Source organism: Prionailurus bengalensis, chromosome A2, assembly GCF_016509475.1.
Source record: "Prionailurus bengalensis isolate Pbe53 chromosome A2, Fcat_Pben_1.1_paternal_pri, whole genome shotgun sequence".
Lineage (NCBI taxonomy): Eukaryota > Metazoa > Chordata > Mammalia > Carnivora > Felidae > Prionailurus > Prionailurus bengalensis.
The window spans coordinates 50,598,366-50,623,648 of NC_057348.1; the positions used below are offsets into that span (position 1 = coordinate 50,598,366).

Consider the following 25,283-nt stretch of genomic DNA (forward strand, 5'->3'; position numbering starts at 1 on the left):
TCCCAAAGGAGGCCAGGGCTGAGGCAAAGAGGGGCCCCCCGCTTGGCCGGGCAACTCACTGGTTGAGGAAAGCGAAGAGGTATCTCATGACCACGATGACCACGCGGGGAAGGGTGATGAGGATTTGCTGGATCTGGTGCACCCTCTCAGCTGGGTTCTCCAGTTCTGTAACATAAAGGGACTTTTTGGGGTGTCTTTCGTCCTCAGAGAGCCAAGTACAGCCCACATTTGCTCAGTCCACATGGTTCAAGGGGATTGATATGTGACCCTGACCTGGCCACTCAGAGCAAGAATGTGAGTCTACACGTTCGCTTTTATGAATGAAGCTAGTGTCAGCTGAGCTTCTGTCACTTGACACCTGTGAGTCCTGACACAGGCACGGACCATGTTTCTTTAACCCCTTTATGAACACCAGCTGCATGCATCACAGGCACGGCACAGAGTAGGCCAGAAATGAGGGTGGACTAAATAACCAACTCTAGAGCTATATATATTGGCCAAGAGGCCTGATAGATGCTTGTGATCTTATCTCTGACCCCCGTTTTCAGGTCAGTCCTAGGCAGAGACATTGGTATTTTTATCAGTCAGGCCAGGGGTGAGAGCAGCAAATTGGGCTTGGTAAAGAGAAGAGGTTTATGGGCTCTGCCTTGTGGAGAGGGTGTGCAGAGGGAAAGCTGGTGCAGAGAGTGAGCCCCAGAGCTCTGATGTTTGTCTGCAGGGCTGGTGCACGGGCCTGTGCCAGATTCTTTCTCAGGAAACATGTTTTTCTCACAGCCCCTCTCTCCAACCTCCACATTCTGTCAGCGTGTTCCTTTTAAAACGCAACCTCTCTTGGGGTGCCTGGGTGGCTCAGTTGGTTAACCGTCTGGCTCTCGGTTTCAGCTCAGGTTATGATCTCACGGTTCGTGAGTTCAAGCCCCGCATCGGGCTTTTCACTGACAGTGCAGTGCCTGCTTGGGATTCTCTCTCTCTCTCTCTCTCTCTCTCTCTCTGCCCCTGCTCATGCACTCTCTCTCAAAATAAATAAGTAAACTTTACAAAAGATGCAACTTCTCTTGTTTCTCCTCTGTATCCCAGGCCCTTCACCGTAGCGCTTCAACCAACTTTGCCTGCCTCACTGCTTAGCTGCTGCCCCTTCCTCAAGTATCTGAAGATGATACAGAGCCATGTTTCTCAAATGACGTGGTAGTGCACACTTCTGGACATTTACGAATCTATGAGGCATTCTTTGGGGTTGTCACAGTGACTGGAGGGCACTACTGGCATTTCGGATCCAGGGGCCAAGGCGTCAAGTGTTCTGAGTGCATGGGACACACAAGGAACCGCACTACCCTAAATGCCAATACTGCCCCCACCGAGAAACTATGCCAGGCTGCCTCATCCACCATCTTCCTCTCCCAGAGGGCCTTCGTGCCCCTGGGCCTTTGTACGCACTGGTGGTCTCTCGACTCTGCCCAGCACACTGCAGCCTACCTTCGAAGTCTGACACTGAGAAGCCTTGCCCAAGCCTCCTGCAGAACTAAAAGTTCTTGGACCTTCAGTGATTCCATTGCCCTTTATAGAGGCTGCTCCATGGGCTCAGCTTCAGTCATCACTGCCCTAGTACCATCTCCACTTATTACATTTTTTTCTTAAATACATTTATTCATAAAGGAAAGTTTACCTCCCTCTGTAAATGAGAAACCAGGAACGCTTGCTATAATTAGGAGGTAACATAAATATAGATACAATGAAAGCAAAACAATGGTACTAAATTATAGGTTGTCAGTGTATTCTACAAACATTTCTGAGACTGAGGCCCCATCTCTCTGTTTAGGAGGGAGATAGACCTCTGAAATTTTTCTCCTTGAAGTAACCACAGGATTTGGCAGGGAAATCAGAAGGGATTTTTTTTTTTTTTTTTTTTTGCGGTGTGATTCGAGGTGTGATCCCAGGTATGTGATGTCATGAGCTTGCACCAGAGGTCAACAACCTTGTCTGCTCAGGTGATCTGCTCAGGAAATAGATTAATGGGGCTTCCGGAAACACTAGCTGAGCACATGACATGGGGCTCAGACAGGGTTGGGCCTCTGTGGCCTGGAATTTCTCCCTTTTCTTTTTCTTTTTTTCCTCTTTTTTTGAGGGAGGGAGAGGGAGGGAGAGAGGGAGGGAGGGAGAGGGAGAAAGAACGCATACCCATGCAAGCAGGGGAGGGGTAGAGGGAGAGAGGAGTGAGAGAATCTTAAGCAGGCTCCATGCCCAGTGCAGAGCCCAACTCGGCTCAATCTCACGACTGAGCCGAAATCAAGGATTGGATGCTCAACTGACTGAGCCACCCAGGTGCCCCCATGGCCTGGAATTTCTGAGGGTGATTTGGAGCTTGAAGTGGATCTGGAAAGATGAGCAGTAGGTAGTGTGGAGGGTAGAAGGGCAGAGGAAGGGTCTTTTATACCAGGCAGGTAAGAAGCTTGAAGCCTCCAACCCCCAGCAGCCCTTTCCTGGCTGCAAATCTCTCAGAGCATTGTGAGAAGCATCCCTAATAACACTGGGTGTGGGGCAATTTTCTATAAATCAATTAAAGAGTTTATTCTAAAATACTAAGATTTCCATATTATAATATTAAAAAGTTTATTTTTAGAAACTCCCAAAATGTTGCCTTAGGTTTGGCCATCTTATAGTCAAGGTGCCTTTACTTCAGGCCTCTAGATTGGGCTCTTGCCTTCATCCACAGAAATACCTGTGAAAGAGAACTCTGATGGCTTGTAACATTGGAAGAAGCCCACAGTCAACTTATTTTCACCATTTTGCTTGTCTGTCATATTGCTGACCTGACTCCCAAATCCGCTATGTCTCCCCATTACCCAATGGGAAAAGCTCCAGATCCTTGCAAGGTCTCTCCTCTCTTGCTCTATTTTACCCTTCCAGCCTCTTGCACCATGCACTGGCTGGGACACCCTCCTGCTGGTCTCATTGGTCTGTGTGTCCTCAAACTCTTCCCAGGATACTCTGGGTAGGCTCCTCCTAAAGCAAAACCAAGTCTTCCTCTGCCTCTTCTCTTCTAAGCGCCATTCATACCCAGGGTTGTACCATGCCATTTTCCATTATACATCATCCTGTTATCTCTACAGCTAGGTTTTAAGTTCTATGAGAACAAGGACCATACTGCTTCTTTCAGTATCCCTCCTTCCTACATAATGATGAGCCCATTGTACAACTTCAATAAAGATATGCCATGGAATTGATCATTCCACCATTCCACCTGGGAAATACTTACTAATAGTAGATATCAAATCTTGAAACCTTTCCTTAGGAAAGAGTGGATTTTCCAGTCCTCGGAAATACAGTTTTAAAACACCAGCGACTGAATTGATATCTCGTTCATTTTGATCATCCACAAGGGGGTCTTCACCTGAGAAGAAACAGGAGATGATGATTCAGCTTGGTAAAGAGACAGGAAATGTACAGATGGCAGGAGGGATGGCCTGGCCCAGCAGTTCTCCCTGTAACTGATTTTGAAAATGTTCAAACATATGGAAATACTGTAAAACTGAAGTACTGAACATCCATCACCCTTCACTCACACTCATTAACTTACACTCATCTTTTGCCATGTTTGCTTTCTGTCTTTACTTGTATTTATTATTGCTCAATGATTTGAGAGTATTTTGTAGACATCATAGCACATCACTGATAAATACTTGAACACATTTTTCCCAACAAGGATATTCTCCTACATAACTCCATAACATCATTACATCTAAGAAAAAATTAACAATAGTTCCAAAACACCATCTTCCATACATTCAAACATTCTCAATTGTCCCATGTCTTTCATAGCTTTTTTCAAAAGCTAAGATCTGATCAATAGTCCCATAATTCATTTGGTTGTTATGATTCCTAAGTCTTATGTTTATTTTATTTATTTATTCTTTTTTTAGAGAGGGGAGGGGCAGAGGGAGAAGGAGAGAGAGAATCTTAGGCAGGCTCCATTCCCAGCATGGACACAGGGCTTGATCTCACGACCAAGAAATCATGACCTGAGCCAAAATCAAGAGTCAAACACTTAACCAACTAAGCCACCCAGATGCCCCCAACTTAGTCTTTTGAACGTAAAAGACACCCCAACATTTTTTTATCATAGCTCGTTTTTTACAATATTGCCTCTTCTGAAGAGTCCAGGCCAGTTGCCTTATAGAATGCCTCCCACTTTGGGTTTCTCTGATTGTCTCCTCAAGAATAGATTTAAGTTAAACATTTGTGGCAACAATAGTACATGGGTCATGTTGTAGACACCTTATTGTATCTGGAGGCACATATGTCAGCCCGTCTTGCTACTGGTGTTGCTAAGTGTGATCAATGGATTAAGGGGACAGCCTCCAGATCCCTGCACTGCAAAGGTTTATTTTCCCCTTTGTAATAGTAAGTATAGAATATAAACTATTTTTGAAAAAAACAAGTGATGTATGTGCACGTCATTGTGCTCAACATGTTTCACCCAATGCTTTTAACATCCACTGATGATTTTTGCCTAAATCAATTAGTATCCTAGGTTGCAAAATGGTGATTTTCTAGTTTTGTCATTCCTTCTACATTTATTAGCTGGCATTCTGCCATAAAGAAAAGGTTTCCCCATGCCCCCCTCACTCTTCCTCTTCTTATTGTTATTATTTAGCATCTTTAAGGGATTGTTTTTATCATTTCTAATTCAACGTGTCATAATCCATTATCATCACTAGTCTTTGGGATGCTCAGATTGTCTCCAATTTTTCCAGGGACAAAAGTTCTTTATATATGACCTCCACTGAGCACTTCCTTGCTTTCTGGCACAAAAGATGTCCATGGATCACCTTGTACTTTCCTTGACCCAGATCTGGAATCAAACATTGCTCCAAGGAGATCTGTTTGCTTTTTGTAGGGAATGGTATTTAGAAACCAGGATATAAGTTCCAGGTGTGCTCATTGGCACAGGAGTGCTATAAAGAGCTTCTAAACCTTTTCAGTGGATACAGCAAGAATACACATTAATTCTTTTATGAGTTCACATAGTTATTTCCAATTCATATTTCAGATATAAGATTTTCTTTACCTTCATGTATTTTATATTTGGATTTCATTTTTCTTAGTGAAAATCTTGGTTCTGAATAACATTAATATTGTATCTGCCTTATTCTATAATATATGTAACAATTTAGAAATTTTAATAGTAATATCACCACCATTAAATTTAAGATTTCTTCTCAGGGGCTTTGTTTTTGGGGGGGTGGATTTAATTCTAAGAATGTATCCCATTAAAGATATATGGTCAGAAGACAAAAGGTAGATTAGTGTTTGCCTACAGTGGTGGACTAGGATTTAGGGGATAAGGGAGTGACTACAAATGGGTAGAAGGTTCCTTTTGGGGATGATGAAAAATTTCTGATATTGGATTATGGTGATGTTCACACATCTCTGTAAATATACTAGAAACCACTGAATTGTGCACTTTAAAAATGGGTGAGCTTTATGGCATCTAACTCAATAAAGCTGTTAAAAATGTATAACCAGAGCATATGTTCAAAAGTTACTCTCTGTGTGATAATCAATTTGATACACAGCTTGTTTCTACTTATATTCAATTTTAGGGTTTTTTTTTTTTTGGAAATCCTTTTTTAAAAAATTTGCAGTTTTGAAAATATAAAGCATTTAAATTGTCCAAAAGTCAAAAACAGGTAAAAAGTTGCATGCAGACAAGCCCTACTCTTATCCTTCTCCCCTCCACACCTCACATTTGACCATTGTCATTAGTTTCTGGTTTGCCCTGTTAAGCAAAAAGCATACATATGAATTTTTTATTTCCCTTCACTTTTTCCGCAAATGTCAGTACTGCTACATACACTTGTTTCTTTGCTTCACAATAAACACTAGAAATCCCTCCATATCAGTGCACAGAGATCTTCCTGGTTCTTCTTCTTTTTTTTAAATGGCTGCAAAGTACTCTTTCGTGGATCAACCATAATTTGGTCAACCAATCTCCCGTGGACTGACAACCTTTCACTATTACAAATATTACTTCAACAAATAACCTTGTGCATGTGTTTTGGTATTTGTAAAGATGTCTCTGGCGAGGTCCTAGAAGTGGCGTTGTGGGTCTAAGTGTACATACATACATAGTTTCATTAGATAGAGACAAATTTTCCCCCCACCTGGGGCTGCATCATTCTATACTCCCACGTGGCAACATAGGAGAACGCTTCTTTTCCACAGTCCTGCCCATGGAATGCTGTCAATCTTTCAAATTTTTGACACCTGGACAGGGGTAAATGATATTTCAGGAGGGCAGCACTTTCCTGTTTAATCAAGGGCTGCTCTGCTAGATCCCCCGGAGTTTCCATGGGAGGAGATGAAAGGAAGCACAGAGCAATCTAACTCCTCTCTGAAGGTGCTGACAGATGTCTGCCCAACGGGCTTTTCCTCCTTCTCCCAGAACAGCCCACAGACTGTTCTAAGACTGGCAAGCAGTGAGGAGCAGAGCAGGAAACTCATACTTGGATCTCTTTACTCCACCTCCGTAGGAAAAGAATGAATGTCACTGCCAGGGACTCTGCTAGCCCCAACATGCTTTAGTGCAAATTAGAGAGGGCCCCCCACTTCCTTCCTGAACCAGGTCTTGTGGCTTACAGAGCACGAACCACAGTTCAGCTCCCACCTGCCCTCCTTGCCTGAGCACCCTTGTGTAGTGCCCCGCCTGAATGACTGTATATGGTGGCAGAGACACTGATGTTCCATAGGTCAACCTCTCCGATATCCCCACAGGAGGAGAGGAGAATTCCTTGTGGGGAAGGAAGAGAGAAAACATAACAAATCATTGTGTATACTGACAAAGCACTTCTCGAGTGAGAAGCGCACTTGCACATGTGATCTCTCTTAATCCTGACAACAGCACTGCATGGCAGTGAGGAAGGCATGGTTCCAACACCACTAATCTCCCGCAAGAGAGCTGAGAGCCCAACAAGCAAAACGATTTGCCCACATTCACACAGTCAAAACAGACACTGGCAGCCCCCAGGTCTCATAATGCCTGGGAGATGTTCTTCCTTTTACCCCTGGTTTTCAAACCTATCTGTCTGCTTGCAGACCTATCTTCCTCTCTCCTTCCCTCCTTCCTTAAGAGAATGCTAGGGGCACCTGGGTGGCTCGGTCGGTTAAGCGTCCGACTTCATCTCAGGTCATGATCTCACGGTTCGAGGGTTCAAGCCTCGCATCAGGCTCTGTACTGACAGCCTGGAGCCTGCTTCAGATTCTGTGTCTCCCTCTCTCTGTCCCTCCCCTGCTCACACTCTGTCTCTCAAGGATGAATAAACGTTAAAAAAAAAAAAAAGTAAAACCCTAACCTTTTCATTTTCTTTTCAAGAAAAAACTTTCTCTGAATGCCCAACATATAAAACAAAGCTGTCTTAGGGGTGCCTGGGTGGCTCAGTCGAAGCATCTGATCATGATCTCACGGTTTGTGGGACTGAGCCCCATGTCCGTCGGGCTGTGCACTCACAGTGCTGAACCTGCTTGGGATTCTCTCTCTCCCCCTCTCTCTGCCCCTCCTCCACTCATGCTCTCTCAAAAATATATACACTTAAAAAAATAAAAATAAATAAAACAAAGCTGTCTTAGTTGAATTGGGAGGAGAGGTCCACACCTCCCTCCTAAGCCCCCTCTGTTCCTGTAACAGCCCTTGAGGCCCCTTTGGAGAACCAGGAGTTCAAATTAGCTGTTTCCCTATTATTTACCACATATTACTTTTGTGGTCTCATGATTCAAAAGCACATGGATTTTTTCCCCATATTGCATGTTAGCAACCCTTGTCATGCACAATTAACACATGGACTTTATATATACACACATACGTGTACATATGTACACACACACACACACAATTTGCTCTTCCTCTCCCTCCCAGAAGGCCATAAAAGGAAACATCCAAATAGTCTCTCCTCCTGGCTTAGGCCTTTGGCTTTCTACAAGGTGATCAATTTTGGTTCCAGAAATGACTGGAATTCCAGAGTTCAGGATGAACAGGATGGTTCATGGGAACGATGGCCTCCTCTGGGAGGAGAATTACAGCTAAAATTCTGGGCAAGTCTGAGAGAAAGCTGTGTTCATGCTTGGCTAGCTAATGTCCTGGGGATGGGAGAATTATTACCCAACAGATCTGCCTGCGGCACACTCTCAGCCAGGTCACTGGGGCATTGCCGGGGACTTTACGGCAGGGCTGTACCCAGGGCAGAGTGCACACAGCGTGTGCTTACAGGCTCTAAGGAAACGTGCTGCCAGACCAGGGGCATGGCAGGAAGCTTGCAGATGGTTTCTTGCACAAGGGCAGTTCTCGGTGGCCACAGGTCTTCCCAAGCCCGTTCTGAGGCTCAACATGATGACCCCTCCCAACCATCTATAGGTCACAATCCTCTCCCTGGGGCAGGAGACAGATCTCTGAAGGGCCAGATGTCAAACATGTCAGACCCTCCATGCCATGACTTCAGTCTCTAATCCAAACCCTATCCTGATCTGCACAGGGTGAAAGGGCCATTGACTCCCCTTCCCACCAACCCTCCAAATAAGGAGAGACCACTGGCAACTCTCTCATAGTTATGTGCAAAGGGGACAGTGGGTTGGTTTGTGGGGGAAAAACAGAGTTTGCCCAGGAAAACTGGCCCGAGAGACAAGAGGCCAGTGTGGCTCTCTTTGTGGCAGGACAACTGCTTTCCTGCCTTTTTGCGATATTTCCTCTTCATTTTTCCAGGTTACAGAAAGATCTCAAAACTTGACCAATGAGTTTAAGGTTTGCTGACAGCAAAAAATCACATCATTAGGGATGCCCGGGTGGCTCAGTAGGTTAAGTGTCTGACTTTGGCTCAGGTCATGATCTAAAGGTTCATGGGTGCAAGCCCCATGTCAGGTTCTGTGCTGACAGCTCAGAGCCTAGAGCCTAAGGATTCTGTGTCTCCCTCTCTCTCTCTGCCCCTCCCCTGCTCGTGCTCTGTCTCTCTCCCTCTCTCTCTCTCTCTCTCAAAAATAAATAAACATTTTTTAAAAATCCCATCATTATCATCACCATCTCAACTAAAACCCTGGCTGACTCATGTCAGAAGAAAAAGAAAGTGGGTTTAGGAATAATGACCCAAGAATGAATTTCCTACATATTGCAATTTTTCAGAATCTTAAAGAAAACAGATCTGTGCTCCTTTGAACAGCCTCATACAAGGAACACAGGCAGAAACTTCACCCAAGAGAGAAAGAAGGGGGCCAAGAAAGAAAAGGACCCAAATCTTAAACAAATGGCAAAGGACAGGCACCCTGCAGGGACTGAGGGAGGTATATTTTAACAAATAAAAGGAAGAAAGGAAAAACATACAATGTGCTGGTTTTCGAGAGAAAATTCAGTCACAAGTTAGAGTGTGTGGGATGGAGCAGTGGGTGCAAAGAGAAATACTGAGCCGCCCTAGGCTTGGCCACCTGGTTGCCAGTGGTGCAGAGAAGTGTACCTCCTATTTTCAGGAGAGATGGGAGGTGACCCTGAGAGTCAGCTGGGCAAGGAGCCAAACCCAGGGCAGTTTGTTGGCAAACATGAAGAAACAAAAAAGAGTAAGTGGGAAATCTGGGCACTAGCCAGCCCAGAGAAGCCAGGAACAGATTTTTCTAAAAGAGACATTCCAGGGAACTATATATTTTTTTTAAGAATAAGCCAGGGTTCACCATAGGCTCAGGTGGAGCTCAAAGACAAGGCTGTTGTGGAATGAGATTCATTTTGAAATGATGGAGAGAACGACAGGAGCTGACCACATATTTGAGGCAAAGAGAAGCAGAAAACATTTTTGCAGCTGACATTTGGATCAGGTGATCTCTGCCCAGTGGGGCTCTGCCTGAGGCGACCCAAGGCCTGTTCAGAAGAGAGAAGTCTTAAATTGCATATCACCCCTGCAAGGCACCCAAGCAGGTGACAGAAGGCCTTAGAAAATCATATTCAAGAAGGAAAGAAAGCAGTGCTCTTGGGGCAGGGATAGGGCCTGGCTTCCTGCTACAAGGAAGTTTATTTACAGAACAGAGGGAAGCAGGGACATTTGAGGCAGTGGCAGTCACCAGGGTGAAGGCACTGGGCAGTGAAGCTCACCCATGAGATTCAAGGCATTCTGTGTAATGGGAAGAACCCAAGAGGATGGAACCAGCAAAGATTTCAGACCATGGCTCTGGTGATTTACAATGAACACAGGACAATAGGGGATTTGGGGGAAATGAAGAAACAAAACATTGCATTGGGCTGTCCAGTGTTGTCAAGAGAAGCTCAGAGAATGATGAAGGACACTTCCATCAGGGAGGCTGATGGGAGATACTTCTTGCTTTCTGGCCTTTGCATATGCTATTCTCATTAGTCTGGAATGCCCTTTCCCTGCTTTTTCAGGCTCTCACTCTTTAAGCCTCAACTTGTGCTTTTCCTTCTCCAGGAAGACTTCTCTGGCTTTACTCCTTCTCCCCACCCCATCCGAGCTGGGCTAAGTGATCCCATACCATCCAATGCTTACTTACTCCATTGTCTGTTGGCTAAACTGGCTCCCTACTAGTTATGACTGTCTTTTGTTCCTGTTGTGTTTCCAGGCCCTAGTCCATTACCTAGCCCAGTGTAGGGCACAATGAATGTATGGTTGTTGGGAGGATGAATAAATGCATGAGTCTGAGCTCAGAACAGGGGAATTCTGGGGCTTCCTGGTCCTAAGTGCCCATGATCCAGGAGCAGACTCTAAAACAAGCTCCTGGGGACATCAGGAGGCCACTGAGCACTACATCCAGCCAGATCCTGCTCTCTAAACCCGGGGTGAAGCCAGAGGGCCAAAGGCCACAGAGGTCTGTGCTGGGAATTACAGCAGTGTCTGCTTGGGGCTGACAGAGTGCTTCTTCCACTCTAGAGCTAAACCTCAGGATGGAATCAGGGGGATAGTGAAGGGGTGAGTCTGCTCAGGAGGCAGCCCCTGCAGAGGAAACCCAGTAATGAGAATTCCAGGCCTGGAGCCCAGGGAGAGGCATGCTCAGAGCACAGCCAACAGGGACAAACAGAATACCTCCCACGACTGTAAGAGGATTATGTAAAAGAAAGGGTAAGGAAGTGCTTTGTAAATTGGGATGTGATATACTACAGGAAAATGGGTTTGGGATTGGGGTTCTAAATTTTTTTTTTTTTGGCCAAAACACTGCATTAAAAACTAAGCATTAGACCAGACGCATGAAAAAATGCTCAATATCACTCATCATCAGGGAAATACAAATCAAAACCACATTGAGATACCACCTCACACCTGTCAGAATGGCTAACATTAACAACTCAGGCAATAACGGATGTTGGCGAGGATACAGAGAAAGAGGATCTCTTTTGCATTGTTGGTGGGAATGCAAACTGGGACAGACACTCTGGAAAACAGTATGGGGGTTCCTCAAAGAATTAAAAGTAGGACTACCCTATGACCCAGCAACTGCACTACCAGGTATTTTTCCAAGGGATACAGGTATGCTGTTTCAAAGGGACACATGCACCCCCATGTTTATAGCAGCACTATCAACAATAGCCAAAGTATGGAAGGAGCCCAAGTGTCCATAGATGGATGAATGGATAAAGAAGATGTGGTGTGTGTGTGTGTATATATATATATATATATATATATATATACACACATATATATACACATTGTAGTGTATATATATATATATATACACACATTGTAGTATATGTATATATATATATACACACATATATGTGTGTACACACACATATATATGTATATATATACACACACATACACACACAAGGGAGTATTACTCAGCAATCAAAAAGAATGAAATCTTGCCATTTACAACAACGTGGATAGAACCAGAATGTATTATGCTAAGTGAAATTAGTCAGAGAAAGACAAATATCATATGACTTCACTCATATGAGGAATTTAAGAGACAAAACAGATGAACATAAGGGAAGGGAAGCAAAAATAACATAAAAACAAGGAGAGGGATAAAACAGAAGAGACTCTTAAATATAGACAACAAACTGAGGGTTTGCTGGAGGGGTTGTGGGTGGGGGATGGGCTAAATGTGTAAGGGGCATTAAAGAGGACACTTGTTGGGATGAGCACTGGGTGTTACACGTAGGGGATGAATCCCTGGATTCTACTCCTGAAATCATTATTGCACTATCTGCTAACTAACTTGGATGTAAATTAAAAAATAAAAAATAAATGTAATTTAATTTAATTTAATAAAACCTAAGCACTAGCGTATTCTAAAAGCCACTCGGTGTTATCTGTATTCTTCCAAATATGCTGTATTTTCTAAAACACAGCAGCCTTCACAGACTCCTATCATGATTTCGAGTGCTTTACTAGACCCTTTTTCCCAACAACTACCATACAGTCACTAGAGAAAGTCACTCATGTGCTAGTAAAGGTTTAACAGTTAACTCTTTGAAGGGAAAAAGACAAAGGAAGGATCTGATCTTTGCCAATTTCTGTGGTGTAAATACTCCTGCCTTGGCCGATTTCAAGTCACCAAGGTGAAGGCACTCAGTGCAAACTTGGAAAGAAATGTTGATACAAGCCGGCCCCGGCACACTGCTGCTCTAAGACGTACAACACCCATCCTGGCTTCCTATGGACACAAGCTTGAGATGGATACCTACCCCTTTCAAAAGAATTTTTTATGTCGTTGACTTCAACCTGAGATCCTGGCACTCGGAAGATCCCTTGCTGCTGGAGTCCTAAAAGAAAGGAACAAATAAACACAAAATGCCATGATGCCTTGGGCTCATCAGACCACTTGGGAACATTGATGATCCTTCCATTGCTTGCCTCTTTCTCCCACCATTCTTTTTCAAGAGTCATTCCCAATAAAGATCTCCTGGCAGAAGCCCAAAAGGGGACTTTGCAATGAACTTCAGCTGGCCAAAATACTCTGAGGCATCTTGCTTCATATGTTATCTCTTATCAGGACTTGAAGAAAAAGGCCACAAGAGGTTTATATCAACCCAGGACCAGTGAGTAACTTCCAATTTAGCCAACAGGCACTTTGCCTACCAAGTTCATCAGGTACACTGGGATCAAGTAGGTTGGCCTGAGTTTACAACCACCATTCCAGTGTAACAGCCACAGAGATTTTGAACAGGAATGATCAGTATCACTCACTCAACCATTCCCACCCCCCACCGGCAGGGACATCTTCTTCCTTTCAGAAAAGCTAGAGTCAAGAGTACACGCTGGCCTGGGATCAACGAGTTTGGGGAACATTAAATCATTAAAGAAAAACAGTCTCTTTTTTTAATGTGTTTCTATAAGGCTATAACAAAGAGGAGACCCTGATACCTGACATAATAGTAATGACAGGATTGTAATAGGACTGAACAGTCATCTATGGAATTGAAGGGATTAAAGGGGCCTCTCTCGTCTTAAATGGGAAGTAATGGGGTGACTGTGATCTTTTCCCTCACATTCAGTTTTTCTATGTAAAACAACTCTTTGCATTATAATTTAGGAAAGTGTTTACCTCTTAAAGGCAGGCTTTAAACCAAGTTTGGTCTGTACATAGTACGTGCTCAATAAAAGCTGGTTTATGTCTTTCCTTAGCCAATATCGAATTTCTACCACCTGTGTCTTTTATCCCATCCTCCTAGCTCCTTCCTATTCAGTCACACTTGTCTTCCTTCTTACATGAGACCTTTATACTTGCCACGCTCTCCACTGGAGATTGCATGGCTGGCTTCTTGTACTCAAATAATCATCCCCTCAGACATGTTTCTCCTTATCTCCTTCACCAAAGCAGCCCTGCTGCCCTCCAGCCATTCTATATCCCCTTTTAATTAGTTTCTAGGCATTGCCACTACCTGAAATTGTATTATTTATCTACTTATTTCCTTGCCCTTCTAATTGGTAACATAAGCTACCTAAGGTCTGCACCTCCCCTATCTTAGGCATTCAATGCCTGTATTCCTCCCCATTGTCAGAACAGTGCCTGCTCCGCACTCTGAAAATACAGTTTTCGAGGAGTGAGTGAATGAATAGATGGAGGTGCAAAGAGGCACAGGGGATACCACGGTCGGCAAATCCCAGACCCTGTATTTCCTTTATGGAACTTACTGCAATCAAATTGCTAACTCATTGGTTGGCTACATTCAGTGCTCGGATCACAGAGCTCTGACGCGGGGCAGGAGAGGGGTAGGAACTGACATGATCCTCCTACCCATGCCTTCCCTGACCCTCTGTTCTCCTAGATCCTGGGTGTTCTCACCACCACCTTCTGTCCCCAGACATATGAGGCTCAGAAGAGCACTCAGCACAGCAGCTGTGCCAAGAAGCATTTTCTCTCTAGGAAGCAGGGAAGTAACAGGAAGCCTTCCAAGATGAATTAGCGTCTCATTTCCTCTGACAACAGCCCAGCACCTGTTCTGGAGAGGGCTGAGAACACTGCCCCAAGACCGAGCTTACCATATAAATTGATGTACCGGATGCAGCTCTCGACTACAAGTGGTATAGCTTGTCCTGAATCCTTAAGAAAAAAAAAAGAAATTGTGAGTTGTACTGGGCATGGCAGCCGGCAGAGGAAAAATGACAATGCAGACACAGATTATAAACTCAAGCCAGAATATTAGTACCATCGGATTAGTAGGAAAATAAGCAAGGAACTGCTAATCCTAAAGTCTCCACAAACAGTTAAAATAGAAAATCTCCAGTTATGTGCAGAAAAGACATAGCTATGATAATTTTAAAGAAATGCTCTGTCTTCTTCTTACTCAGCTGGGAAGAAATCAGGACTCAGGAGGTTGACAGGCACATCGGGGAAGGGGAGGGAACCCACCCGACAGATAGGGTTGGAGTTTGCTCTTGAAGAGAGCTCTGCCTTCACTCCACTTTGCCCCACTCAACCCGTATCCTCCCAGTGCTCGAGCACAAAAAGGCAGGATTCAAAGGCCTCCTTCTAGCATGGCAGTATCTAATGCTTGAATTAAGAAGAACACACTATGGGAGGTAAGGATGGCCCCAAGGGTCCTTTTGAGCTCTGAGAAAGGAAGGCCAGGTCTACTCCTGAGGTTACAATCTAAACATCCAGGCAGATGCTTTGTTTAACAATAAATATGTTACGAGGAAAAGTTCTGGAAACAGCTAATGTCAGCCATTGACCATTGAATGGCCAACCTTAGTCAAAAAGGCTGTATAAGACACAGCTCTAAATACACACGTCTGTGGGGGAGGTGGTGAATCTACTTCCGATTACATCTTCCTAGATGGGCCCATGGCCACAAAGAGCTGGGCAAGGGGTAGTTTTCTCTTGGATGCCATGATTGGTTGATCTCTCTGCTATTTTGGGTCACTTAAAGAACATAAAGTCATTTTTAAACTGTCTTTAAAAGAGGCCAAATTAAATCACTAGCCTCCTCAGGTGAGGAAACAATAAGGCATATGTAACATGCTCTCGTAAAGGGACAGGAAACACCCACAGATTTCAATGCCTTTGGGGTTTCTCCACACCCCACCTGTGAATTCACACCTTGATTAACTACAGTCAGGGAGAGGATAGAAAAATGGACCCTTTGGCAATAGGCATGGTGAGCCCTGCTCTAGAGGTCAGTACTAAAGACAGGTTCCATTCAGTTGAATGGAGCTAACGGACCTTTCTAGTAAATACCTGGTTCCTGGTTCGAGCATTTCTTCTTCCTCTGATAACAAAAAATAAACAGGCAGCAGAGCAGGAGAAAAAGAAAAGATTATGCAGGAGTAAGATCAGTTAGAGTAAGCAGATCCTTCAGAGTCCGTGAACGCCGAAATGCAATGGCAGCCAGCAACGGTCCTGGGGAGACTGCCAACCAGTCTGCCGATGGGGAGGGCCGCCCGTGCACCTCAGGGCCTCGTAGGAGCTCTGCACCCTGCCCCCAGCTAGCCTCCCAAGGTGCCTGCCTCGGACACCAGGTGGCAAAGGGGACTCTATCAGACCTTGTCAAGTGCAGAGATGTGTGTACCCAGGTGTGTGCTCAGCCCCTTCTCCTCATCCCATGTTTAGCTTCTCCTCAACACAGGGGCTGTTACTCATCGATGGGCAAGGGCCCACCTAAGACACCTTAAGGTTAGCCCAGCTGCCCACAAAAAGGAGGGCACACACCTTCAGGCATCTACTGTAACACTGTCCCTGGAAGTCAATTCAGGAAACCTCATTCTTAGTAAAAAGCTAATTGTACCAAGACTGTTTATTAGGTGCCCTCTGGATACAACCCGACAGGACTCCACCTGATTCCACATTTGAACAGCTTCCCATGCTTTCCTACCAAACACCCTGGGTACCTTTTCCTGGGTACCCATTGGCTTTGCTCTCCTTCCTACCCCGACCCTCACACTGGCACCGAGAACACCTCAGGGAACCCCAAAGCTGAGAAAGGCCTGCGGAAGGGAGGGCAGTAAAGAGTCAAAATGTTGTTATGATCTTGTAGGTAGCACTGGAGCCTTTCCTTTCACTAAAGCCACTGACGCCACCCATTTTCAGGGGAGCACGGTCTGTTCGTTCTTCCATATGTGCAGCAGTCAGGCTCTGGGGTGGGTGCCACGTCTCATCCAGGCTGCTTGAGAGGCTGACCTGAGACAGCGGAGGATGGATGCCTTCTAGCTGGTGACATCTGTCCAGTACCCAGCATCTAAACAACTAGAATTGTATGTTGGCTAAAACGACCTGAATCCTAGAATGGAGCAAACAGCCTGTCAGATGGGACTGTATGAACAATCTCCTAAAGGCTAATGACAACAACAATGGCTAGTATTTCCATAGTGCATACAGTATGCCAGGAGTACTCTAGAAACATGGCATATATTAGTCCATTTGATTGCGTCACACATGCATGAGGTAGGTAATTAATATTCTCATTTTATAGAAATGGGGTGAGGGCTCTGCCTCCCAAAATTTATAATAAAATTTAAGTGGGCTTCAAAATTTATAATAAAAATTGGGTTTCCTTCTGGCTGAGAGGAACAACAACAACAAAAAAATCAAGGATGTTGAAAAGGATGTTCCAAGGACCCTAGAAATCTATAAACGTATCCGTCATTCTTAACCTGGGGATGCTGCCTCGTCCCACTAAAACCCTCATCATCACGGAGTCCCAGGGATGTTATTTTACCAAAAAACCTTTCACAGGTTTGGCATTTCAAAGCTGGGTGTTCTCCGATCATGCAGAATCTTCTTCCAGACGGCATGTGAATCATACGAGAGAACTACACTCCATTCACAAAGGCTGAAGGACTGAATATATCATAACTGCTTTCTCATTCTCTGAAAGTGAATAACCCTTAAGGCGAGCCCCTGCTGCATGTAAGTGCATCTACACACTGCCTAGTCATAGCAGGCACACGGAAGAGTTTGTTGAGCTGCCCTGAGAGTTTGTGGCATAAGTACAGTGTGACTAGGAGGAAATGCAATCGTGTTTAACAAATATACCATATTTTTTTTTCCAGCCAAATGAGTGTTATTCTTCCGAGTCCCCTGAGGAAGAGGCTGGGCACTTATTCCAACAGTGTGACACAGGCTAAGTGGCTTTTCAGAGCCGGACAGCCAGCCCCTCTATAGCATATGCCTCTTGCCATTTTCTACCTCCAGGGGTGTGGCAGCGCTGAACTGAAGGATGCTTTTCCTTCCAATGACCAGGGCGTCCATTCTGATACGAAGTTTGGGCACCACCGACCAGGGCCATGCTACAGGCTCTGAGGAACACTGACCAACGGTAGCCTTGACAGTATATTTAGCATAAGAATGTGGTGGCTTCCCAAGGTGACTTCCTCCGGGTGCAAACGTGTGGTTGAAGAAGTTCTGATGTGTTTCTCAGGAGGAAGAAGGTCAAATTAGTTGGCAGTCACACACTGCATGTCGGAGCTCTCTATTGAAAGACTATTTCATTAAACAGAACACCGAATTTTCAAGTCTTGTTGGATAGGAGTCAGTTCCTTCCAAGTGCCCTGACTTATCACCAGTTTCCAAAGAGCTGGGCAAATCCAGGAAAGCGTGCCTGTCTCTGGGCCTTCATTCATGGTCATCCTTCTTTCAGGGACTTCTGTCCTGCTCCTCTCTGCTTTATTCCTACCCTTTTCTCACCTCCCCCTGCCCCCCTGCCCAGTGCCCCTGCAGAAGTCTCCTGTGTTCTAAGGCTCCCAGTTCTTCTTGCTCTGAGCTCCCATGGAACTTACTTGCAGTAATTCAGAGTGCGCATCCTGAACCACCTTAGCTTTCTGTGCTGAAAATCTCCCAAGCAGCCCTATATGCTCCTTAGAGGCAGGGAGAATAGCTAATGTTCCTTTTGGTCCCCTCTCAGCTATGGGCAGTGGCTTTTCCGAGGGTAAGGGTGGACTCAGAAGAAGTCTTGGTGGAGACAGGAAGGGAGATAAAGAAAGAAGGACTCGATGCAGCTGTGTCTTCCATGACCTGTTGGATGGCAAACTGCTCACTCTGGGTCCCCTCCAAACAGTACCTCTTTCCTGATGCACCCAGGGGCACCCCTCCTTTTTGGATCCTCTGTGCCTCACCTTTAGGTATCCTAAAGCATGCCTTGCTGCCCCTGGACCGTCCCAAATGGTCCCCTAATGTTCCACTGTCCCCTTCCCTACTGTCCCTTCCCCAGAGCTCAGCCCATAGGCAGAGACAGCTCTGGGACCCAGGCTGGCTCTGCTTACCTGGTCCCATGCCTGCCCCCTCACCCCATCCTGCAGGTCCCGTGCGCAGCCTGTCAGGATGGAGGAAAGAGTACACTGAGCAGGGATAGCTTCCATCAGTCCTAAATTGTCAGCAAAGCCGAAGAGCATTTAGTTTTCTCCTGCTTGACACCAGCCTTCTTTTCTGCAGCAAGTGTCTTTGCTGGATATTGGAGGGCTCTCAGATAACTGGCAGGGACCTTCTCCCCTGCTCCCCCTAACTAATGTTTCTCAAGCATCTCCCTGCCCCCTGCTTCCCTTTGCAATTCTGTGGCCAGCTTCAGTGTCCTTGAGCCATTCATTCTATCTGGGATGCCTTGGTCCTCTGCCCTTTGCATCCAGGAGGCAAGAAAAGAGAAAGTCACTGAGCTGCAACACTTTCATGTTTAGTTTAGGATGTACAGGGTTAATCTAGAATTCTAAAGGGACTACCCCAGCTCAATGCCTAACAAGAAGCAAAACAAGGTGGGAGAGTTTTCTCTCAAACATTTTATGTGTTTCCTTTGCTGCTATAGTCTCAACCAAAATAACAACAACAACAACAACAACAACAACAACAACAACAATAATAATCAGTTGTATAAAAATACACTCTTATCTGCAGGATTTTCTTTGTGTTGCTTCTAACCAATCGCCTCTTGGGAGGCATGGATGTGAAGTGAGGCAAGGTGGTTTCTCTAACTGTCCCTCAGGCCTAGCTAGGACTGTAGTTCCTGAAGCAGGAAAGCATGGCTGGCGGGGACCACTGCACTGGCATTTCAACCCCACTTGGACTCCATGGGTTTCATCATGATCGATCCCTCCTCTAGGGCTGAGGATCCCGGGAAGGCACTTAGGATCAAATGGTCAGAGACAAAAGTAGTCTGCCTAGAAGCCCTTACTGAAGCTAAGAGCAGGCTTCAGTGAGGAACTAGCTTGCTCCAGGGCTGGGGCCAGGGCACGACTGAAAATTCTGGTTGGTCGGGGTAGGGCTGTTGGCCAAGGGGAGGAGGTGGAGAAAGGCTGCCATTACATTGGGCGCATTCGCGGACTCCGTGGCTCCCCAGCAAGTACCTTAATAAACGCTTCCATACAGCCGTTAAATAGTTTATGGCTACACACTGAGAGAGGCCTAGGTCTCCTCATTTTCTGTGGTTTAGGGGGAAGGCAGGGGGGCCTAGGGAAAATGGAACAAAAGAAATCAAGAAAGCAACCAACGCAAACATACAACTGGGAAAGACGCTCTTTAAAACCCATGGCTGAAGGAGAACACAAAATGCAAATGGAAACCCCTGAACCCTCAGCACATTGGTGTCCAATGCTCCATCTGAAGGCCTTTGGATGTTTAAGGGAATCTTAATTTACCCACAATGTCAGGCAGGAGCAATGCTCGCATAACACAGATGCATTCTAGATCACAGGGGGGAAATAGTATGTATCCAGGAAACCACTGAAACCCCAATCAGAGGCTGTCATCCTGCAAAGCTGACCAGATGGAGGAGGAACCAGGGGACAGAGATGTAATCTGTAGCCTGAGAAAGCAAGACACTTTCAATGATGATTGGAAGGGTTAATTTTCATTATTTTGGCTTAAATTCATCACCGCGTCTCAACTCCCAATGTACCAGGGCACTGATCTTTCTAATGCCTCTTGGCATTTCAAATGCACTTGACTAATCTTTATTTCATTGATCTAAGAGCTAGGCAATTATTATTCTCATTTTAGAGATGAAGATACTGATGCCTGGAGGGAGCCTACAGCTTCTTTGGGGTCCCCAGGTGACCCGAGATAATGATCATATCCTGTTCTTTAGTCAAGTACACTTTTGATTCAAGCGCTTTCAAATCCATTATCACCCTTAACGTCAGCTCAACCCTGCATATACGGCCCCATTTTATAGAGGCAGACTCTGAGGCCCAGAGAGGGGAACTGGCAGAGCCAGGCCCCAAACTCAGGCCTCTATGGCTCCAACGCCAAGATTTTTCCCAACCGGGCCAGTCATGGAGCCTTAGGGTACTTTTTCGTTTCCAGCCAAGGACTCCATCCATCCCATTAACCCTTGCCAGCGGAGGACCCAATGGGTCAGGTTGAAAGTGTCTTGCTTTACTTTAGGATCTCCATTCCCTGTGCTCCACTCTTGGCTACAGGGAGGGGAAACCATACCACAGTTCACCAGCAACAGTGAAACAGCCACAGACACTGGACCAGTTTCCAGAGTTGCTCACCATGCATATACCTGTGTTGGCTTATTTGCTCATCTTTCGCCACCCAAGTTGGCCTGACTCAATGCTGCCAGCCTTCCAGGGCAAAGGGCTTTCTGAGGTTAGGAGAAGGGCCCCTAACCAAGAGAGGCAGTTCATTTTCAAATGGCTTGGTTCACAATTTAGGGAGCAACAAGTGGGGACCCAGCCTGGCACAGCTAATGTCCACACGTGACGAGCAAAGACCTGGTCCCCAAAGTCTTGATTGATTTCTGTGGACGGGTAAGAAATCTTATGGATTGGGGTGCCAATCAAGGTGAAAGAGGTTCATGCTGCCTCTGCTCACTGGCCTCATTGTGTTGTGCCTGTCTTCTTCAGCAGCCCAGCCATCTAGGGGAATCTAGTGAGCTTCTCCTACGTGTTTGAGTACTGAGCAAATGCTGCTAGCTCCAGGACATGCATGGGCAAAGACACAGCTGAATCCAAATATCATGCCACCCAAACATTGGAACCAAAATAACAGCACAGACCAAAATTTTGAAAAGAAACAACAGGCAAGACTATTTCAAGCCCATCTTGGATCTATGTCAATTTGGTTAGCTAAGTCCATGTCATTTCTTTTTTGTAAGTTACTGAATTTTTGAGGATGTGGGTATGTGGGGGTGGTATTTCTGGCAAAGGATCCGCTTTGGAGCTTCCAAATGCCAAAAGAGAGTGTAAACAATGTGACACAAGGCCATAGGTTTTAAATCTTGGGACTAGGAATAACTTGAGGATATAGCAACTGTGCCACCTCATCTCCCTAGTGTTTGGGGTTTCTATTTGTGAGCATTCTTAGATGGTTTCCTTGTCTCATGCGTGATACCCTCACGACAACCCTGTGAGGCAGGCAAGACTTACTAAATCCACTTTAAACATAAGGCAAATGAGCCCATGAGAAATTAAGAAACTTCCCAAGGGGCACACAAAAAATATGTGATTGGGGCTAATTCAGCTCTTCCTACTCCAAATTCTGTTGTGAACGTGAAATTGGGAAGTTGATTTTATCCCAGAGCATCCAGCAGTCGCTCTAAATTATCTATTAAACTCCCATGGCCAGCAAAAGTAGAGATTCTTAATGTAGGTGTTGGACACCCAATACCAAAAATTCTAGGGTGGCCGGCTGAAGGGTTTCCTTAAAATAAGTGTAAAGGAGTTTTTTCTTTAAGTTTAAACAATGGAATAAAGAGGGAAAAGGATACTTTTCCCATTTCTCCTGCCTATTCCAGAAAGCAAAGTACTGCTCAAATCACTGGGATTTCTTTATTTGTGTGGTGTTCTGTGCACTGACCAGAAATCTCTGACAAGGAAACGTAGCTATCCCAACTTTGCATGACATCAAATCAATTTTGACTTACTGAAGTGCTGGGTGGGGCACAAAGTGGGGAGCAGGGGGGCAGCTCAGCCAAGGAAAGTGGGGCAGCCTAAGCCTTCCATCTCTTCTGCTGCTCAGTTGCAGAGCAAAACGGAAAGAAAGAAAGAGAGAGAGGCAGGGAAAACAGGAACAGAGAAAGCCACGGAGAGGAAGAGAGAGAAACCAGAGACCAATGTCCCCTTTCTGCCTTTCAACCAAGATGAAAATTAACATATACTGGCAACATAGGAATCAGCCTCAAAATTATTCTGTGACCAAAAGGGTAGTGATTAAAATGTTCCCTAGATAACCCAATAGATGTGCGTGTGAACATCCAAAATGGTGGTAGTGCACTGTGGTTCAGTGGCAGTCAGGCCCCTGGAAGCTGTGCATGAGTACGCATCAGGTTGCATCTATCTGGACAAGAAATCTCAAGTGATTTCACGGCTAATCCACACCATGGGGACAAGCCAACCTGAGTTAGGGAAGCCAGTCTGTAGTTAAAATAATCACAGTTAAACCCTATACTTGTATCTGACCGTGCCATTTATTCATATACTTTTCAAGTGCACTCTTGCACCTGGTCTGCCTATTTTACAGGGTTATTAATTGGGATTATTCTAAGTTCTTAAGTGTGAGAAAAAATGTAACATGTTGCAGCCCATGTGCAAAAATTGGTCTGTCTATACAAGGCCAGCAGCAACTTGGCTGAGGGGACCTGCTCAAAGGATCATCCAAAATGACACTAACGTTGGGCAGGAAATTGTGGAAGATACAGAGAGCCATAGCATAGAAACATCTTACCCAGGGCCTTTAGGATTAAATTAAAAACCACTTCAAGTTGGCAGTGCATTGTACAATGAATTTAAAATGATTTTTGGAAGGGGAAGCTTTCAGTTTACCAACAAAGTTGCCTCTGACCTTGGCCAAGGGCCAGAGTACAGATGGCTGGGTTTGCAGTTTACTATATCTAAGTGGGAGGTCTGTAGTCCCAACTTGTATTTCCCAGGCCCTAGGTTGAAGAGGGTGTGGAAGACTATCTCTCAAGTGGCTTTATTTAAACAACAACAACAACAACAACAACAACAACAACAAAAACATCAACTTTTCTCTGAGGTAGACCCTGGGCCCTGGCCAAGGGTTCGATTACAGATTTCTCATGAAATCTGCTGGAACCATCTTCCTTTGCATGAGTTCTAGGAATTAGGAGGAAGTGAGGGATGGCTCAATTCATCCCCCATCTGTTTTCCTATTTGCAGACTTTGGTGTAAAATGTGGCTTCTGTTGTTTGGGGACTACAACAACATCCTCTTGCCAGAAAAATGAAAATAAGTAAGGAGTTTGTTTCTGAAAGGTTCTTAGAAAGTGACCCTGCACATCTGCTGGCCCTTGTACAGGAAGGTCCTTGCCTGGCAATACGAATCATCCAGATATTCCCAGACTGCCAGGGCCCAGCGGAACAGCTGCAGAGCTGAGCTTCTGGAAAGCCCTCAGTCTCCCCCACCCTGGGCCCAGCAAACTGAAAGCCTCAGAGCTTTCCAAGCCTCTTCTCAGCCAACTCTCATCCAGATGAGCAGGAGGGGGGTTGAGGGTTCATCTTTCCTCTTGCCAAGTATAACAGCTTTCCAGGATTCTGGGCCACTGGCTCAATTTGTGTTGGGCAGTGGGATAACTATTGCTGGGAACTCAGAAAGGGATGGGCTCTAAGGAACAACTCAGACAGCAACACGGCTGCTTATGTATTTCAAAACTCTGAAAGTGGAGGAAAGGTCCAGTCACTGAAAGTCAACCCCTCAGCTACCAGCTGCTGAGTGGAAAGTGTTCACTGGCTCTCGTCTGCTCAAGGAAAAGCGCAAGGGTAATGTTGAGCAAGCTGGAGAGAAAGCAGAAGTTGCCCATTTGTTACTTTCCCAGCAAAGGGCTCTCCCATCAGTCCATCCAAGTGCCCATGAGGTCTGAAGCCAGGGTGCGGGCAGTAGGGGCGTCTGTGCGCACTGATGTGGCTCTGCACATGCATATGCCCAGGTGTGTGCCATACGAGCCAAATCCAAAGCCTTGGCAAATGGGGACCCCAGGATGGGCCCTCCGCCTGGGCCGGACAGTTTGCTCAGCAGCCACAGAACAGATGGGGAAACAGGTCAACAGCTACCCCCACAGCCTCTGGCTTCTGCTGTCCGTCTTCAGCCACTCTGCAATATATATTACTGTCCCACCAGATGGAAAGCGCCAACAGAACATACCCCCACTTTCCCACAGCAGCTAGGAAAGGCGCCTCCCCCGCACCGGCCTGTAGGGGGCGTGGCTTCACCAGCACAGTGTTAGGACAAGCAAAACAGTCAGCCTTCTCTCTTGCACAGCCACACCATCCCCACTGGAGACACTGGGGAAAAGCTAGAGCACTCTTAAGAACAGCCCAGCTTCTCTGAGCTCCTCGGCAGCATCTGCCTTCCCACCTTCCCACCTTCCCGCCTCTCCTGCACCTCCCCTCCACCCCTCCCACCTCAGGCAGCAGGTGGAAACAACCAAGATCCCTAGCTCTTACCTGGTTGTGCCGCATTCTGCTCTCTCCCCTGGAAAGAAAAGTATACATTGATGTTAAATTTTTTTTTCTTTTTTAACCAGCAAACATTCATCTTTTTCTAAAAAGAAGAAACAACTGAACTTAATTATTTGTGAAATGGGAAATCTAATTATGCCTAAGTAATGGTCTGCTGGAAAGAATGGAGTCTCATTAAATCCCCAGTGCCTCCTACCTATAAGGCTATGTTCACATAAATTTCATTTCATGTTGTTCATGTATGTTTTTTTTTTCTTTCCAGCAATTTTCCAACTGCAGCCTGCTGACCACATGCTTTAGAATTTTCTGGGGATGTTGTTAAAAATGCAAGGTTTTTTTGCTTTCCCATGAGCCTCCTGAATCAGAATCTCTGAGCTAAGAAGCCACGAATCTGCATTTTAACAAGCACCGTGGGTGATCCCTTCTCTGCCTGCCAAAGCTCGAGAACTCACAC

At 45.5% G+C, this 25,283-nt stretch overlaps 1 protein-coding gene across 5 annotated transcripts in view; it reads right to left on the bottom strand.

Moving 5' to 3' along the window:
• Positions 1–25,283, bottom strand: part of SRGAP3 (SLIT-ROBO Rho GTPase activating protein 3) — a 262,356-nt gene that overhangs the window by 26,794 nt on the left and 210,279 nt on the right. For 3 of the 5 annotated variants that reach the window (XM_043588000.1, XM_043588003.1, XM_043588004.1), the window contains 7 exons: positions 24,815–24,842; positions 22,277–22,363; positions 15,661–15,691; positions 14,463–14,523; positions 12,665–12,742; positions 3,254–3,388; positions 60–165 (listed from right to left, as the gene is read on the bottom strand). In XM_043588000.1, coding sequence (XP_043443935.1) covers positions 60–165; positions 3,254–3,388; positions 12,665–12,742; positions 14,463–14,523; positions 15,661–15,691; positions 22,277–22,363; positions 24,815–24,842 — 526 coding nt within the window. Of the gene's footprint in view, positions 1–59; positions 166–3,253; positions 3,389–12,664; positions 12,743–14,462; positions 14,524–15,660; positions 15,692–19,751; positions 19,855–22,276; positions 22,364–24,814; positions 24,843–25,283 lie in introns of all 5 variants that reach the window. The other 2 variants (XM_043588002.1, XM_043588001.1) reach the window with 2 other exon arrangements.